Raw genomic sequence first — 18,624 nt, 5'->3', positions numbered from 1 at the left:
CTTGAGGAGAAACCAAAAGCCCTTGACTTTGTTTTACAGTTAAACCCTTATTATTTTGCTGTGTTTGACTGTTTTCCTTCTTTTGGCATTTTCTTACTTCTCTGATTAAATGTGCTCTTTGGAACTGGATGAGGAAGGCCTGGGAGGCGAAAGTTTATCTACAAACAAGAGGCAGGGGTCGCTGGGGGCTGGGGTCTTTCCTGGGGAAGGCCCTGCAAGGTCCTGGTCCGTTTCATGCGGGGGAGACTGATAGCCCCCACCCCCCTGCCTCAGATGTCACTGTACTGCCTGGTCGCAGTAACAGTGAACTCTTTCTGCAGCCAGCCCCAGACCCGCTCAGGCCTCTTCACCACTGGGGTCGGGCAGCCTGGGCAGAATGGCAAGAAGCATTTTCAGAACCTCAGCTGCCTCTAAGAGCCTGTTCGAGGAATGTCAGGCTGCCCTGGGGCTGGGCAGTGAGTGTGTGCACGTGTGTGCTGGTGTGTCGAGAAGAGAAAAACAAGTTCTCAGAAAGCCTGCCTCTGGGGCTAGCCAGGCTTTGTTTTGGTTCGATTTGGGGTGATGGGAGAAAGTGGAAAGGAGGATGGAAGGGAAAGAGGTCCCAGGGCAGTGGTTTCCATGGAGACCAGAGTCATCCGTGCAGCCAAACGTGGCGAGGTTGGGGGCTGGGGGAGGGTGCTGAGAATGCTGGAACAGGGCAGATAAGGACTGGAGGGGACTGGTGACTCTTCCAGGCCTTCTCAAGTTTGAGTCCCCGCCCAGCACTTCATTTGCTTCCTTTCCTCCACTTCTGGGGATGGAGTTTCTGGTTTGCACAATTGCTAAGAAAAGTGTGAGCCCTGAAGCCAAAGTATGAGACCCTAACTGTGGAGCGGTGTTTTTTGGGGGGTGAGGGGCTAAGAGCACTTCCCTCATGTGCCACCAGGTGGAGATGGAGCAGAGCAGAAAAACCACAGGCCGGCCACGGACTCTGTCTGGGGCCCAGCGGTCTGTTGGCCTAGATGGGGGGGCCCTGTCTCCCGTCCTCCAGAGCACGCCAGGCCTCTTCTTGACCCACTGCCCATCTCCTCCTCTCCGGGGAGGCCAGATGGGTCCCATGGGGAATTAGAACCAGGTTGATGGTGCCAGGCCATGGAGAGGTGGGGCTCCACAAAAGGCTGAGGGCAGGACCCAGGGGGCCATTCTGGTAGCTGTTTGGAGAAAAGCCTCCTGGGAAAGGAGGCTTCCAGTCCTCCTCAGACTACACCCCAAAAGCCCACACACCCCCAGCCCCCAACCAAGAACCTGGAGGCTAAGACTTGGAGAGGAGAGAGGGGCACTGGGGAGGAAAAGGCCGGTCAGCCCCGATGGTCAACTATCTTAATAGAGGCCAGGGAGGAAGGCTCCAGGGATAAGAGCCGAGCCTGTGGGCCTGTGGCCCAAGCGAATTCTCCAAAGCCCAGCCTCCAGGAAGAACTGCAGAGTCAGATCCAGCCCCACTGGAGACTCGCGGTCAGGAGGGCCGAGTAGCCAGGTGGGTGAGGCGCAGGGGAGAGAGGCAGTGGAGGGCCTGTTCCTTTGCCCCCTTAGGCCCAGAGCCTCCCTGGCTCACGGGACTGACCTGGACCGGGAGTCCCAGCCCATTCTGATCCGGGCAGCAGAGCCTCCCAAACTCGGCCACTATCCAGGCTTCACTGCCAGCCGGGCTGCTTCAGCTTTCAGCTCAGATCTTCTGGGAGGGTCAGCACGGCCCCAGGAGCCCAGAGAAGAGCCTAGAAACACAGCCTTTCCACCTAGTGTTACTGGGCTCCTTGCTGGTACCTTTCAGTAAAGGATTTGTACCCTTCAAGCACTTTGCCCAGAGCACTTCAGGCACTGCTCTATCGGGTCGTTATTGAAAAGGGAGTGCAAAATGCCAGCTGAAGTGTTCAGGCTTTGGATTCAGAGAGATCTGAAGGAAAATGCCAGCAGCTGAGTTTCCTGTTCTGGGGCCTCATTTAACCTCTCTGACTTTGTTTTCTTATCTGTGAAATAGGGGTAAGGGCATTTATGCCTCAGGGAAGCAATGCACACAGAGGGGTGTGAGCGGCGGGGTCGGGGGGCGGTCAGAGGGCCGGCATCAGTGCCCTGGAGGCTGACTCCTGGTGCATCTGAGCAAAGTGCCTGACCTTCCCCCTCTGCCCGGACAGCCTCTAGACCAGGGTACCTTTTGCAGAGGCCGCGGGCACAGCCTGCGGCCACAGTAGCACTTGGAAGCTTCTCCTGCTTCCCCTGACAACCCCTCCACGTCCCAAGGGTCAAAACTTGTGGAAACTCTTCATGTACAAGAGCACACACACCTGCACGCGCGCGCACACACACACACACACACACACATACACACACACACAAGCACCTGCCTGCCATACACACAACCACACAAGTGCTGACACCTGCTCACACACGCACAAACACAAGGGCACATGCTCCGCGGTCTACATCATGGCCTCCTTGCTCTGATGCCTGTGACTGTGTCACAGGACACATCCAGGAGGAAGACCTGGCCTGTTGTCTGGTAAGCCTGGCTTGCCAGACCAGTTGCCCTGGTTACTGGTCAATATGCAAATTTCTGCCCAATTAGGACCTGTCTGTGATTCATTCCATCCTAGCCAAGTGGCAGTCAGTGGACAGGACAAGTCCCCTCAGAATCCATCCCCAGTGAGAGGGAAGTCCTGCCGGCCACCACTGTCCACCCAAAACAGTTCTGGCCTTTGACTCAAAGGGGAGCCAGTCCGGAGCCCCAAAATCTGCTGCTGCTGCTGCTCGGTTCCCAGAGAAGTGATGCAGGAGAAAACTCTCCGATGGCTTTGGGAGCCCTGCTCACTCCTCCAGATGGTCACTGTCCTGACCAGTCAGGCCTGCCCAGGGACTTGATGGGCAGCAAAAGCCATGGCTTAGCCCCAGGAGACCTGAGACCTGGCCTCCACTCTCCCTTCTGCCTCCTAACTTGCTGTGTGACCTTGGGAAAGTGTCCTAGCACCACTGGGCCTCCGCTGCCTCATCTAATACAACCACCACTAAAAGTGGGGCCCAGGCCACAGTTCTCCGAGCGTCTGGGGTGCTGTGGTCACACCAGGCTGTCCTCTCTGGGGATCCTGGCTGGATATCCCAGCGTGGAAAAAGACCAGAGAGTAGGATGGCTGTGACTGAGAGAGCCCTGAGGGAGACGCCGGGGCTCAGACCCCCAGGTCCATGCCAAGCTTGCGGTGTGGGCCCCTGCGTCCTGCCGGCTTGCCCTCCGCTCACTGCGTACAGATGAGGACACAGAGGCTGTGACTTGCCCACACGCACCCAGCGGACTAGGGACAAAACAGAGAGCCAGGGCCTGCAGACAAGTGCGGCTGCAGGGGGCCCTTCACAAACGCTGGGGAGTGCGCTGGGCTCCCGCTGCAGAGCCCCGTGCCCCCGAGGGGCCAATGCGTGGCACAGCCAGGCTACAGACCTTCCCCCAGATGCCGTGGCCGGGCCTGTGCCCCACTTGAGGGTGAGAAACTGAGAGCCAGACAGGCAGGGTACACTGAGAGCCGCATGCTGGGGCGGTGACAGCTGGCCCTTGGGCAGGGCCGTGTACTCTCACCCTTCGATGGCGTGTGTAGCTACCTCGGAGGGCCCTGAAATCACACAGTGACGACATGGCCCCACTTGCAAGAGGGCAATTAGCCACCACTGAAGGGACACAGGCGCTCTATGAGGCCACTAGTCTCCTTCCCTGAGTTGCAGCTGGCTCCCTAAGAAGGAAGTCAGGCTCGGACCCCGAGCCCCAGTCCCTGCAGGCTGCTCGGCTGCTGGGGGTGTCAAGGGGCAAAGTGACCTGCTGCCCAGGGCCTCCTCCTCCCCCTGCAGACTCTGAGTCTCCACACCAGACACACGGGCAGCCTGGGGGCCCGAGGGGGCAGGACAGGGACAGGGGCCAGTCTGAGGACCCCGGACCCTTGTGCTGAACAGCCATAAGGGTCCCATGAATGAGCGCGGGCCAAGCAAGCTGCCCCCGGGAGGGGCTTGCAAGTGCCCACAGCCTGGCGCTGGAGCTGGGGGGCGGGAGGACAGGGACGGCTCGGACCCTCGCCCCCAGTCACCCTTCCTCCTTGGGGACATCTGCCAACTGACTCTTGCGCCTCTGCATCCCCACCAGGTACTAACCCCCCGGCTCATCTCTAAGGAACCCGCTCCGCCTGCTGAGCCTAACATGTCCCCTGTCCACCCCTCTCAGGGGCTCTTGGGGACTGGGGGCTGGGGAGGGGACACCACTAACTGCTCTCACCTCACAGGCTGGCTGCCGGTGTCTGAAGAATCCTGACCAACGTTTCTCTCTCTCTCTCTCTCTCTCCCACCCCGCCCCCGTCCGTCTGTCCCTCTCCCTCCATCCCCCCCTTCTGCACTGCCAGAGCACCTTGGATTTGAACTAAAGGGTACGGAGCCTCTGTGTGTCGGTCAGCACCATCCACACAGCCCCTCTCCACAGCCTCTGACACCATATGTGCTGGATGTTTGGCTTTCTTTCCCCCCAAAATGGAAAAGGGATGATCCTAAAACTCCCCCGTCCCCATTGGGACGGCCTAGAATCAACTAGATTGATTTGGCAGAGACGCACAAGCTCATGAAGATGCTGATTCTTTATGCCCCCCGGCCTGGGGCCTCTGAGGGAGGCAGCCCCTGAGCTGTGTGCAGCCCCATGGCTGGCCAGACAAAGCCAGGCCCCTGGGAAAGCGGGCGTCCAGAAGCCACCAGGTCCCAGTTGGGAGACTGTGCAGAGAGGCGCCCCTTCCGACCTGACCCCTGTCCTCCCCCCTCTTCCCATTTCCATGTCAGGCGCTTTGCATTCCGCATCAGGCTGGTGGCTGACGGCGCCCCTCCATCCCTGCCCCCTGCCCTGTGTCTGTCTGCCAGGCCTGGCCATCCGCTTGAGGCTGTCACTCCTTCATGATCTGTCCCCGTGACGCCACGCGTGTTTGTCTGTGGGCAGTGCCAGCACGACGGGAGGCTGGCCGTCCTCTGGCCCCTGGATGATGCCGTGGGCAGGAAAGGACTTTGAGGGGTCTGTCTCTGCAGACCTCCGGCTTTGTGCTAGGGGGCCCCCACCCGGATCCAGACACATTAGAGCAGGAGACAGGCAGGGGCTCAGAGGGGTTGGGCTTTGTGGGGTCAGCCCTCAGGTGTGTTCGGAGCCTGCTGTCATGAAAAGGCTGTTCTCAGAGCAGGTTTGGGGAGGCCCTGGCTCCCTCGCCACCTCGCCGCAACCGGCCGTTCCCAGTAGAAGATGCGGCTGAGAGTCTGTGTGTAAGAGCATGTCTGTCTGTCTGCTGTGACGGGGCGAGCAGGAGAGGGGCCGAGGCTGTGGGTCCGTGTGATCACGGCCGGGTGTGCGGGGTCAGTCGGTCGGTGCGCATCTTTGTGTCGTTGTGGGGATGACGTGTGTACACCTCGCTGGGCCTCTCAGTGCCGGGCCCAGCGTGAGCACTTGGAAGCATGCGGGTGCGGCGGTGAGTGAGAACGGAGGTGTATACGCGTCCGAGTCTGTAAGGCTGGCCTGCGTGGTCCCTCCCCACCTCCAAGGACATCTACTGAGGCCCAGAGGCGGCCAGACGCAGGCCATCTAGTGCACAGAGTCCCTGCCTCCCGGTACTCAGAGTCACAGGGAGACAGATGGACAGATACACAGGAAAGACACCAGGCGGTGCTAAGTGCTGTGCAGAACAGAAGAGGAGCTGGGACAGTGCGGGGCCGGCGTGGGGAACTACTTGAGCTGAGTGGCCAGGGAAGGCTTGTCCAATGATGTGACACGTGGGCTAAAAACGGCCAGCCCTGCAAACAACGGGGGGAGCGTGGTGGAAGCAGGGGGCACAAGCTAGGGACAGTGTGGCTGATGGGCTTGCCTAGGTCAATGGACAGAAAGACGGCCAGTGACCAGCGCACAGTGGACATGAGGAAGAGCACCACAGATGAGCTCTTCAGGAGGGGACCAGGGGACCCTGGGCCTCGTAGGCCAGGGTGGGGCTTTGGGTTACATGCACACTGCAGCGGGACAGCACTGGGAGTTTTTTTGTTTTGTTTTTTATTTTTTGTCTTTTTTTTTTTTTTTTTTTTTTGCTATTTCTTGGGCTGCTCCCGCGGCATATGGAGGTTCCCAGGCTAGGGGTCGAATCGGAGCTGTAGCCACCAGCCTACACCAGAGCCACAGGAACGCGGGATCAGAGCCACAGGAACGCGGGATCCGAGCCAAGTCTGCAACCTACACCACAGCTCACAGCAATGCCGGATCCTTAACCCACTGAGCAAGGGCAGGGACCGAACCCGCAACCTCATGGTTCCTAGTCGAATTCGTTAACCACTGCGCCACGACGGGAACTCCAGCACTGGGAGCTTTTAAACAGGAGGGAAATGATGCGCTTTATGGTTGGAAACCAGTGTGGCTTTGGGGCAGCGAATAGACTGGGTGAGGGGACAGGGTGTGGAGGATCAGAAGCAGAGGACGAGCCAGAGGCTGGGCAGCTGCCCAAGTGCGCGAAGGCAGCATCTCGGACTGAGCTGGAAGCGGTGGAAACGGCAAGAGGTGGTCAGATCCAGGATCTACTTGGGAGGTAGAGCTGAAACGATCCGCTGGTGGATCAGGTATCAGAGCGGCTGCAAAGATCAGGAATGACTCCAAGATTTGGGGCAGTGCAACAGGAAAAGTGGTGCTGCCACTGAAGAGGTGGGAAGAGGCGGGCGCGGCTTGGCAGGAGGCTGGGGCATCAGTGCTTCTGCCTGGCCACAGCCCTTGGAGGTGGGGAACCAGAGCAGCTCAGGGAGAAGGGAAGGCAGGAGAGAGAAACATGAGATTCAGCTGCATACGGGCAGTATTTCGAGTCTGAGTCTGGCTGAGAGGGCAGGCAGAGAAAGGGAGAAGCCAGAGAGCTCTGGGCCCTTCTCCCCTGCAGCCGGCCACGCAGACAGACAGATGAGCCCGGGGGGAGGGGAAGCCCCGGGAGAAGGCCCTCCAGGGGAGGTGCGCCTGGCAGGGGCAGTCTGCTGAGAGGGAAGCGGATGCCCACAGCCCCGGCAGCAGGTGGTTATTGGTGGCCATGAGCAGGGTGGTCTCAGAGGAGTGACGGAGACAGAGGCCTGACTGGAGGGCTGAGGGGTGGGCGGGGATGAGGACAGGACGAGGACCACAGGGCCCGGGAGGTGGGGATGGGGGGCTGTTTGTTCAAGACGCCCCATGACTGTCAGTGGCCATGATCACGTGTGCGTGTGTGCGCCTCTCTGGACACGAGTGAGTGTATCTTTGTGAAGGGCCTGTGTGTCAGGCATGGCCCTATAGTTATGTGAGTCTGGGGATCTGTACCCCGTCTTAGCTGCTGGGGGTACCTTTGCCACAGGAGGCACTGCGAGCCTGGGGCTTAGCGACACGGCCCAGGGCTGCTCCAAGGCGCTGGGTCCTGCCGGCAGGAGGGGGCCGTGTGGAGCGGCCGGCCAGCAGGTGCGGGGGACGGGGTGGGTGTCTAGGCTGAAGACCTTGACCAGGTCTGGTGCTGTCACTTTTTTCCCTTTCTTCCTCCTGGCTTTCTCTGTTCTAGAAGGGTAGGCATCGCCCAACACAAAGTGGGAGGCAGAGGGGAGAGTTTTGAGGGCTGTGAGGCCCGGCCTAGCTCAGCTCCTTCGGGAGGGCAGAGACTGCTCCCTGAGCACGAGGCCCGTGCTCGGGGCTTCTCCCAGGCAGGGGCAGGGAAGGCGGCGTGGACCAGGGCCACCAGCCTGACGGGGCTGCAGGGATCAGCCACGGCCTGTCTCCCCGTTCCAGCCTCAGTGGGCCTGGTCTGCACTGTCCCCGCTCCTGGTCCTGGGCCTGATGTCCCGTCTCCAGCCCAGAACAAGCCACCCTCTGCCTTCTTAGGGAAGCCCAAGTGGCCGGCCAGGCCTGTGCCCCATCTGCATGTCTGCCGCCGTGGAGACCAGCCTCCCCCAGGCCACACAGGCTCTTTGCAGCCACTAGGCCGCCGAGGGCTGCCCTCCCCGCGGCCTCGGGAAGCTCACCTCCATCCCGCCTCCTCCATCCCCTGCATTCTCCATTCACGTGGTCCAGGCCGAACGTGGGTTTGGGGAAGGCAAACTCAGGGTAGTCACTTGGGACCAGATCCACAGGTGGGCGGAGGCGGGGACAGGAGGAGGGAGGGAACTGGCCGGGGAGGGAAGAGACACAAGGGAGCCAGGCAGCCCGTGCAGCTCGAGCTCTCGGGGGTTGGGGGGCAGGGGGCGGGTCTGCCTCCCGGCCCGCCCCCATCACACCCTCTCCTCTGCAGAGGCCGAGGAGCTGTACCAGAAGAGGGTCCTGACCATCACCGGCATCTGCGTGGCTCTGCTGGTCGTGGGCATCGTCTGCGTGGTGGCCTACTGCAAGACCAAGTGAGTGTGGGCCGCCCCCCGCCTGGCCTCGCCTCCCCCAGGCCTGTGCGCCCCTCGGGGGCTCCTGCGGGGCCCAAGGGCTGGGCCACGAGGCAGGAGCAGAGGGCGGGGATTCAGGCCCCAGAGGACGGCGCTGGAAGAGGACAGGTCTGGGTTCGAATCCAGCTCTGCCACCTCCCGTGCGACCCTGAGGAAACTGATGGGCCCCTGAGTTCTCATCTGTAAAATGGGTATGACCCTACGACGTACCTCAGAGGCTGCTGTGCGCAGGTATTGTCCTGTCAAGGAGGCAGGCGCCGGGGCGGTGCTGGGGGCAGGGAAGCGCACAGAGGGCGGCGCCTTTCCGGGGGGAAGGAGAGACCTCACAGGGCACTGTCCAGTCCTACTAGGAGCAGTCGGGCAAGAACCGAGAGAAGGTGGAACGGGGCCACCTCTGGGCAGAGGAAAGGCTGGGTCAGAACCTTGGGGCCAGGGGCAGAAAGGGGCCTGGGCAGTTCCCGCAGAACAGTGCAAGGTAAAGACAAACGCAAGGGAGCGTCAGCGGCCTTCGTGGCACTTGAGCAGCCCGGGCTAGTTGGAGCAAAGGGCTGGGGTCAAGGCAGAAAGGCACCTGAGTCTAAAACAGCAGCTGGAACAGCAGCTGGAACCTGGATGGCACATTAGGACCTTGAACACAAGCTCAGGGAGCGTGAGTGGATCCCGCAGATGACAGGGAGCTGTCGCGGGTCGCAGAGTGATGTGGCACAGAAAGAGGTTTGCCATTTCCGTGCTTATCTGGAAAGCAAAGGTTGGGGCAGGGCCACCCTTTGAGGGACTAGGCCCTTGGTTCCTGACTCCTGCTGCCCCCATCTATGAGATCTAAGGCCCTGGCAGCCAGGGGATCTGGGGCTCAGGGAGCCCAGAGGAGGAGCCTGGGCCCACAGAGGAACGTGGGGGCCAAGAAAACGGGGGCGGCGGCGGGGGAGCAGGCTCCCTGTTCTGACCTCCACTGCCTTTACTCACTTCTTCAACCGACTTTCATTCAGGGCCTGCCGGACAGCAGGCCCATGGCCAGTGCCCAAGCAAGATGTCCAGTGTCACAGGATATATTTCGGGGGTGCCTCACCTCAGCGGGAGGGCAGCAAGGGCCTCCCTGAGAAAGGTGCATTTAGGCAGAGAAGGCTGCAGTCGGATGCGACCGTCTGTGCAAAGGCCCAGAGGCCGGAGAAGGCAGGCACCACAGAGGGTCAGAAACAAGCCCTCCAAGGCTGCACAAGCTGGCCGGAGAGAGGTCACGAGCGGTGCAGCCGGGGGAGAGATGGGACGCTGAGACCCAGGAGGGGTTTTCAGCAGGAGAGTGACACGATCAGACTTGGGGATTACAGAACAAGTGTACTGAACACTGTAAACTAACTATAATGGAAAAAACAAAAAAAAAGGTATTGAGCACCTAAGATGCGCCGAAGCAAAGCAGCCCCACAGGCCTGGCCTCCCTGCCCACAGCGCCCCCTGTGATTCTCCTCCTGGCACTCCGCTGGGAGCATCCTGCCCCCCCCCGCCGCCCCGATCCTGCAAGCTCCCCGGGGGCAGGGACCGCGCACATCTCTTCTGCTCCAAAGCGGCACCTGGCACGTAGTAAAACCCACTAAATACCAAACGAAGGAGCCAGTGAGCAACTGGGCCAGCACCGCGCTTGCGTATTTTCTCTGCTGTTAATCCTCAGGGGCCCTTTGAATGGGTACATGAGCAGCCCATTTCACAGATGAGCAAAGTGGAATTTGGAGAGTTTAAGTAACTTGCCCGGGTTGCATGGCTAGAACAGGGTGCAGCTCCACTCTGTCGGCAGCACCAAAACTCATTACCACCCCATGAGCTCCTGCTGAATGGAGGCCGGTAGTGATGATGCAGGGGGGAGAAGGAGGGGTCCTGGCTGGGGGCAGCCTGGGCACGGGCAAGCAGGAGCGGGAGCCCACCACGGCAGGTCCCCTGGAGTGACAGCCAGTGTGGGTCAGGGGATGGCGGGGCGGGGGGGCGCCAGGCTGATGCCCCCTCCCCCGTGCAGAAAACAACGGAAGCAGATGCACAACCACCTCCGGCAGAACATGTGCCCAGCCCACCAGAACAGGAGCCTGGCCAACGGGCCCAGCCACCCCCGCCTGGACCCTGAGGAGATCCAGATGGCAGACGTGAGTGCTGGTCCCGGGCCCCATGCTGAGCCCACGCCGTGTGCCAGCCTGCTCGTGCCCCCTGCAAGAATGGGAGGGGGAAGTGGCCAGCCCGGCCTGGGCTCAGCCTCGCCTGCTAGCCTAGCCTTGCCTCACTAGGACAACCTGGCCTCGCCCGGCCCGCTTCCTTCAGGAAGGTCTGGGGATTGACTTCCAGAGGCCATCGCTGACCCAGCACCGAGCCCGGTGGACCCCCTCAGTCTGGGGCTCACGGCCTCACTGCCCCGCCCCCACCAGGAAGGAGGGCCGGCCTGGTCATGTGTCACTCCCTCTCCGTTGCAGTATATCTCCAAGAACGTGCCAGCCACGGACCACGTCATCCGGAGGGAAACGGAGACCACCTTCTCCGGGAGCCACTCCTGCTCTCCTTCTCACCACTGCTCCACCGCCACGCCCACCTCCAGCCACAGGTGGGCACCAGCCAGGCCCGCACGGCCCCGCAGAGCAGGCCACACGCGTCACACACCTGCCCGGGGACACACACGAAACTCCCCAGCCAGGCTGGGCTCTATATCCAGAGTCCCTCTGAGCAGGATAAAGGTTGGGGGGCTTCAAACCAGACACCACCACCAAACATTCATCCAGATTCTCAGGGGACCAGAGTCTGTTTTCTAGTCCAAACCGGGAGCAACAGCATCACTGGCTCCCTAACGTGGAGTTTTCTTTGGCTGCATCAGCACCTCTTGAGCTGCCATAAAGTGGCCGCTCACTCAGCTACCCCTCCTAGGTTTGCCTGCAGAGACCCAGTCCACCTCAGCCTCCTCTCCAGAGGAAGGGAGGCCTGTCCACACGGCGCGGGGGCTCATTGGGCTCAAGAAAGAATGTGGTTGGTCCCTTTCTTCCCTGGGGAGTAGCATGCAATTGGCAGGGTCCCTATATTGGCCACCAGGACTGGTCTCTTGAGAGAGGTGGCCAAGGACCATAGGAGTGGGCCAGTCCCCAATGGGGGGCTAACGGGAGACTGGTTTCGGGGAGGCAGGGAAGAGGCCTCTGCACAGTGCAGCTGACCACCCACCGCCGCCCGCAGGCCTCCAGCTCTCTTCCTCCCAGTGAGGGGGGTGGGGGGCATTCACAGTATGACCCGTCGGCCCGCAGCAAAGGGCAGGGGGCCGAGAGAGCTGAGCCAGCATGAAGAACCAGGGAAGGGGTGGCCGGGGGCCACCTGCTGGGCTGCCCTGCCCCATCCTGGCCCCTCACCTCACCCCCACTGGCTTCTCCAGGCATGAGAGCCACACGTGGAGCCTGGAACGTTCTGAGAGCCTGACCTCAGACTCACAATCGGGCATCATGCTGTCATCAGTGGGCACCAGCAAATGCAACAGCCCCGCGTGTGTGGAGGCTCGGGCGCGGCGGGCAGCAGCCTACAGCCTGGAGGAGCGGCGCCGGGCAGTGGGGCCCCCTCACCACGACTCCACAGACTCCCTGCGTGACTCCCCGCACAGTGAGAGGTCAGTGCCGGCCCCGCGCCCCGCCTTGGCCAGGGCTGACCCTTAGGTCACCTCAGGGACACCCCAAGAGCCTCACCCCCATTTTCCAGATGGGCAGACAAGGTCCCTGAGAGGTTAAATGCTCTATCCAGGGTCCTCGGAATATTGCTGACAGGCCGGGACTGCAGCTGAGCCGGCACGCCCTGGCATGTTGTAACCATTTAATGTCATTGTCCTGCTGGGACAATTTTCAGAGGAGGAGGAGCTGTTATTAAGAAACTGCCCTGGAACATGAGGAACAAACAGGGGCTGTCCTGGACAAACCAGACGCCACAGGGCTGTCCTACCCTGGGGTCGCCTAGAAACCCCATGTCCCAGCAGGAACAGACACCAGGCCTCGCCGACTGGCGAGGGGGAGGGGAGGCTGTCTGTGATGAGACTGGCCAGGCCACATGGGGCTGCGCCAAGAACACCTGAGGGCCCCAGCAGTATCAGCGGCCAGGCCCCCGGGGATCCCGAGACCAGGGAGTTCATGAGCAACGGATGCCCTGAAAACCAGGCGACTCCCCTTCTTCCCTGACTTCAAGTCAGGAGTCACAGGGGGCAGCCTCCACCTTCCTCAGCCCTCGCAGGGCCCTTGGCAAGTGGGTGTGTCGGGGGGAGAGCAGGGAAAGGGTCACGGGACTAAGAACTCCTATAGGGCAGAGAAGGCTCCACTCAGTCTGGTCCATGCCAGCCTCATGCTGGGCAGGCCAACCTGGGATCCAGAGATGGTCCGCCTGGATCTTGCTCCCAAGGGAGCTCCCAGCCACCACACAAGCCACTGAAGCGCACAGCTGCTGATAGAAAGGGCTAAGCCTAGGAGCCCCCACCAGGGCGTGGGAAGCTGGCCTGACTGCAGTGTCTGGGAAGCCGCTCAGGTTTCCAGGACCAAGCTTTCCAAGCCCAAGCTTTCCAAGCCCAGGCCTACCACGTGTGTGATCTGGGGCAGGGGGGCCGCCTCTGTGCCTGTTTGCTCAGCTGTAGGACAGGGCGCGCTACACCTCTCATGTGTGGCTCTTATGAAGGCCACGTAAGACCATGCACAAAGCTCTTTGCCTCGTACCTGGCACGGAGCAGGTGCTCACGAGGTGCAGCTCTTGTGATCAATCGTTATAACAGCAGTAGGACTCCTGAGTGGATGGCGGGTAGAGAGGAGGGGAAAGGCGGCCAGACAAAGGCAGACACCTTGAGCTGTTCCAACAGAGGCACTAAGACCATGGCTGGTGAGCGAGGCGCCTAGAGCAGGGCGGGCTGTGGGGAGAGTGGAACTGGGCCCAGACAGATGGCCATTGGCCTTGAGTGGATAAGCAGGAAGGGCCTCCTAAAGCGGAGAGGTGGCTTTTTTTTTTTTTTTTGGCTTTTTGGCTTTTTGCCATTTCTTGAGCCACTCCCACGGCATATGGAATTCCCAGGCTAGGGGTCTAATCGGAGCTGTAGCCACCAGCCTACGCCAGAGCCACAGCAACACAGGATCCGAGCCGCATCTGCAACCTACACCACAGCTCACGGCAACGCCGGATCGTTAACCCACTGAGCAAGGGCAGGGACCGAACCCGCAACCTCATGGTTCCTAGTTGGATTCATTAACCACTGCGCCATGACGGGAACTCTGAGAGGTGACTTTAAAAGATGGTTCTGAGACCTGCATAGGCTGAAGGAAGAAAGCCCCTGCAGTTGGGGGCTGACCACAGTGAACAGCCAGTTCCTCGACAGAGTAGAGCAGGGCCGAGAGTGAGTTCCTGGAGAAAAGGACTGGGTGGGACCTGATGGCCTTGCCCCAGGAGACAGGGAAGAGACGGGAGTCGGGCGACTCAGGGAGACACGAATGCGGACTGGGAAGAGCAGCGAGGGGCCCGGCTCCACAGTGAGGGAGAGAGGCCCCAAGCTGGCCAATGGCCGGGCCAGAGGCTGGCTGGCTGAGCAAGGGGAATGTGGCGAATGCAAAGGAGGGAAGTGTGCCCGCGACCCAGCCTGGGAGATACTAGCAAACTTGAAGGAACCAGAGGTCGTTAGCCCCAGGCGGAAACTGGGTAGCAGTGAGCTCTGGGCCGAGGACCCTACCTGAGTGAGATGGGAGCAGTCACGTCGCCGAGGCAGCTTTTAGCTTCCACTTTAAAAGGAACGTCTTCCCACTGCAGCCGCCAGCCAGGGGCTGAACGGTCCTTGAGGGGAGGTGAGTCCGAGGCGCGGTGGTGGCTGAAGGCAGGGACTGGAATGAGGAATTGGGCAGCGTGAGTCCTGGGTCCCGCCCAGCCTGGGTCCTTCCCAGCTCTACCGCTTCCCGGCCCTGCGAACCTTGAGTCACTTAAATGATCGGAGCCTGGGCTCCCTCGCGCGCGCGTAGGAGGGGACTAACATTAGCCTCTTCCAGACTTCCTGTACTCGCTGAGATGGGACACGGGAAGGGTCCCGGCCTGAGCCTGACTCCCAGTAACCACTCAAGGGTACCACTGCCTGTGAGCGGGCCTCCAGCCGATAGGGAGTCATCCCGACAGCAACACGGAACGAGCACTGGGTTATCCCTGATGAACAGAGGAGGAAACTGAGGCTCGAGAGATTAAGGAAATGGCTCACGGTCCCTGAGGAAGGCCCGCCCGGCTCTCGCAGGAGGGCTGCGGGGCGAGACCGCGGCGTTGCCTCGGGTCGGCCCCATGCCCCGGCCACAGGCCCACGCCTCTGCCTCTCCCCGCAGGTACGTGTCGGCCCTGACCACGCCCGCGCGCCTCTCTCCCGTGGACTTCCATTACTCGCTGGCCACGCAGGTGCCCACTTTCGAGATCACGTCACCCAACTCGGCGCACGCCGTGTCGCTGCCGCCGGCCGCGCCCAGCAGCTACCGCCTGGCGGAGCAGCAGCCACTCCTTCGGCACCCGGCGCCCGTGGGCCCCGACGCGGGGCCCGGGCCCGGCGCGGACATGCAGCGCAGCTACGACAGCTACTACTACCCCGCGGCGGGGCCCGGGCCGCGGCGCGGGGCCTGCGCGCTGGGCGGCAGCCTGGGCAGCCTGCCCGCCAGCCCCTTCCGCATCCCGGAGGACGACGAGTACGAGACCACGCAGGAGTGCGCGCCCCCGCCGCCGCCGCCGCCGCCGCCGCGGCCCCGCGCCCGCGGCGCGTCCCGCAGGACGTCGGCGGGGCCCCGGCGCTGGCGCCGCTCGCGCCTCAACGGGCTGGCGGCGCAGCGCGCACGCGCGGCGCGGGACTCGCTGTCGCTGAGCAGCGGCTCGGGCGGCGGCTCGGCCTCCGCCTCGGACGACGACGCGGACGACGCGGACGGCTCGCTGGCGGCCGAGAGCACGCCCTTCCTCGGCCTGCGCGCGGCGCACGACGCGCTGCGCTCGGACTCGCCGCCGCTGTGCCCGGCGGCCGACAGCAGGACTTACTACTCCCTGGACAGCCACAGCACGCGGGCCAGCAGCAGACACAGCCGCGGGCCGCCCCCGCGGGCCAAGCAGGACTCGGCGCCCCTCTAGGGCCCCCGCCGCCCGCCGCCCCCTCCGCCGCGCCCGCCCCACTGTCTTCGAGGAGAACAGAGACCGTCGCCTGGAGAGAGAGAGAGAGAGAGAGGAGGAAAAAAAAAGAAATAAAAAATATTTTTATTTTCTATAAAAGGAAAAAGGTATAACAAAATGTTTTATTTTCATTTTAGCAAAAATTGTCTTATAATACTAGCTAACGGCAAAGACGTTTTTATAGGGAAACTATTTATATGTAACATCCTGATTTACAGCTTCGGAAAAAAAAAAAAAAGAAACAACAAAAAAAAAGAGAGATGGGCCAATTTTTTGACTCTTTACTAGAAAACCTATATTGTGGTGCCTTTTGCTGTACGCTATTCTGGAGCTCCTGGAGAGAAGTGTGGGTGGCGGGGTGGCAAGAGGGGAGGATCCCGAGCTGGTGAGCCCTGGCGGGGGTGAGAGAAAGCGGGAGAGAAGGGGCTGCGGGTTCCCGTGGGGTCGAAGCAGGGGGGGGCCAAGGAAGGAAATGAGGTCCCGGTAGCTTTGCCCCCGAATAAGACCCAGAGTCCTGGGCCCTTGAGAAGAGGGCGGGGATCCTAGGCTTGGAGCTAGAGTTGGGGTCAGGTTAAGGTCCAGGGGGAGACTAAGGCCCAGCGACAGCAACCAGAATGGGGAGGGGGCCTCCCCGCTCCTCACAGCTGCTAAAGGAGGGGGCACTGAGCAAGAGGTCTTCCAACAGCCCCGGCCCGGGGAGGGGGGGCAGCTCTGCCAGGGCCCCAGTGTTCGCGGCTCCTCCTCCCTCATGGCCTCCAGGACGCCCCTCCGTCCTCTGCAGCACCTTCGTTTACAGGTCGTCTTTTCTATTTTCCGCCTGCATGTCCTTTGCATTTCAGATTCTTTAGATTGGATGCATGGTCACGCTGGGACCGAGAAGAGCCACTCGACAGTGTATTTGATTCCCCTTTTAGCAATAAAGTTAACACCTTTTCCTTCTCCCAGCCCGACCCCCCGGCCCCCAAACCCACCTAGGACTTCCACTTCCTCTCCAGCCCTGTCCTCTGCGCCCCCCCACCCCGAAAAAAACTGGGTCCACTGCTAATTTGTCAAAAAGGTAATTGTTAAAAAAAAAAAAATCCTCAACCAACAAATGAGAACCCTGCCCCTCGAAATGTCCAAACACCTGACTGTTGACACTTGAACATTTTTATATTATAAATAAAAGCAGAAATAACTCCTGTTTGACTGTGTCTGCCTAGCCTTCAGGCGAGGAGGGAAGACGGATGAAGACCCGTGAGGGAGATGCATGCTTGTTGGCCTGGAGGTCTGAGTGGACCAGGGCAGTCCCTGGGAGGAGGAGACCCCGCCTTCCGTATCCCTGGCCCCAGCTCCCAGAGCAGGCTCCAGCCCTCCTTCCTGGTCTGAGAAACTCACAAGGTGTCTGCCCCCCCCCAACCCCAGCGGCTGGAGAACCTGGCCAAGGACTGATGCAAGTTACTCTGCTTCCCAACTCAGCCTCAAAACCCTGGCCCAGTTCCTGCCCCGGAACTACAGGGGCCAGAGTGAAGCAAGAGTTTCCGGGCCCAGGTGGGTGAGGAGGAAAGAGGTGTGAGGTTGGCACTGGGGCCTCTGAAGCAAGATGACCCTTGGGGCCTCAGGCATGTCGCAGGCAAGGTCCGGACATGAAAAGTGGCATAATGGGTACCCTCAGCTGCCAGGAGGGCCACAGCTGCTGCAGCTTGTAAGCCCACAGGGCGCTGGAGTTTTTTTACCCCCCTCAGAGCCGGAGCCTGTCTAAACGTGCAGTCCCCGACCCAGAGCACAGGATTGCCAGCCTGCGGAAGGCAGAGGGAGGTCAGGGGTGAAGACGCCTCTCCCCTCATTGATAATGTATTAAGCCAGCGCCCAACACCAGAACCCCTGGGTTCCAGCCAGTCACAAAGGAGTCTTCTAGCCACAGAGGTGGCTGCCCTGTGAGAGCGTGTGCACAGATGCCCCTGGAGTGTGTGTGGTCAGTTCAGAGACCTGCCAGTGGGAAGGCTGGAAGGGCTCAGCGATCCACAGGGCCCGAGTTCAGGGCCAGCTCTGCCCCTCACTAGCTGTGTGGCTTCACTAGGCTGCACTTCCCCCCGCTGGGAAATGGCGAAGCTAGTTCCTACCTCAAAGGGCTGCTGCGGAGATTCTGTGAAGCACCCAGGGTCGCTTCTGGCACGTGACAGAGGCCTATTAATGGCTAATCTGGGGACGACCATATCCTGTGCCCTGCGTTCTGGAATCACACAGTCAGAGAGTGGCAAAACTGGATGAAAGGGAGGTGACAGGAAAGGAACTAGACCTGTGTTCATTGTGGGGATGCTGGGGGGAAAGTACCTGTTACAAAGAAACAAAGGAAATACATGAACTAAGCGCAACGCAAACCCGCAAATCACTGACTTCGCCAGCCCCTGTCCGACGATCTCAGCCAAAGGCCCGTGCTGGCTCGGAGTTTGTTATTGGCTTTACATTTTTCAGAGAGCCAGTAATTTCTCTATGTGATTTCTGACGTCTGTGTGACCCCGATTAATTCCGAATGACCTCTTGGGGAACCTACTGACCTTTCCATGACCCAGCTTAGTGTCCTCATTTGATCCTTCTGAGGGCCTGAGTTGCTGTTATCTGCTGAAGTCTCAGTTAGAATCACCTCCAGGATTCCAACCTGTACACTGACCTCCGCGTAACCCCCAGTCACTCGGGATGACCTCTTGGTGAACCTACTGACCTTTCCATGACCCAGCTTAGTCCCCTCATTTGACCAGTCTGAGGGCCCTGAGTTTTTATCTTCTAGATATTTAGTCAGAAACCACCTCCATGACCTCCGTGAACCCCCCCTACTTCCGTGTAACCCCACTTCACTCTGAATGACGTCATTAACTCACTGACCTTCACATGACCCCCATATGGTACCTCATTATCTGCTCTGGATTCTAAGATCCTTGCTGGGAGTCTAAGGCCAGGCCCTAATCAAGGTTCCTTGATTCTTTCCTTATCCCATCAGCCACCTATTCAAGTACAGATGTCAATGGAACCTAGAAGCAGGTGCAGCCAGAGAGCCCCCTT

General features: G+C 60.6%; 1 protein-coding gene and 1 long non-coding RNA gene across 8 annotated transcripts in view; one reads left to right on the top strand and one right to left on the bottom strand.

Annotated features, from left to right (window-relative positions):
- Nucleotides 1-15,866, top strand: part of NRG2 (neuregulin 2) — a 162,516-nt gene extending 146,650 nt beyond the window's left edge. For 3 of the 7 annotated variants that reach the window (XM_085014745.1, XM_085014744.1, XM_085014748.1), the window contains 5 exons: nt 8,298-8,400; nt 10,442-10,565; nt 10,887-11,014; nt 11,825-12,052; nt 14,766-15,866. In XM_085014745.1, coding sequence (XP_084870871.1) covers nt 8,298-8,400; nt 10,442-10,565; nt 10,887-11,014; nt 11,825-12,052; nt 14,766-15,546 — 1,364 coding nt within the window. In that variant the 3' untranslated portion in view covers nt 15,547-15,866. Of the gene's footprint in view, nt 1-3,287; nt 3,354-4,403; nt 4,428-8,297; nt 8,401-10,441; nt 10,566-10,886; nt 11,015-11,824; nt 12,053-14,765 lie in introns of those variants that run through there. The other 4 variants (XM_085014743.1, XM_085014747.1, XM_085014750.1 and 1 more) reach the window with 3 other exon arrangements.
- On the bottom strand, nt 6,388-8,061 carry LOC146405780 (uncharacterized). The gene is made up of 3 exons (XR_014838881.1): nt 8,032-8,061; nt 7,366-7,570; nt 6,388-6,639 (listed from the first exon to the last, which is right to left on the bottom strand). It is a non-coding gene; the product is annotated as an uncharacterized LOC146405780 (long non-coding RNA).
- Nucleotides 15,867-18,624: the final 2,758 nt, after the last annotated feature.

The sequence above is a fragment of the Sus scrofa genome, chromosome 2 (genome assembly GCF_054392235.1).
Source record: "Sus scrofa isolate SSC_HxYL_T2T_F1_AM1 chromosome 2, Sscrofa_HxYL_maternal_Yorkshire_Landrace_v2.0, whole genome shotgun sequence".
NCBI lineage: Eukaryota > Metazoa > Chordata > Mammalia > Artiodactyla > Suidae > Sus > Sus scrofa.
Note: the sequence above shows the minus strand (reverse complement) of the source record. Positions and strands in the feature narration are given on the sequence as shown.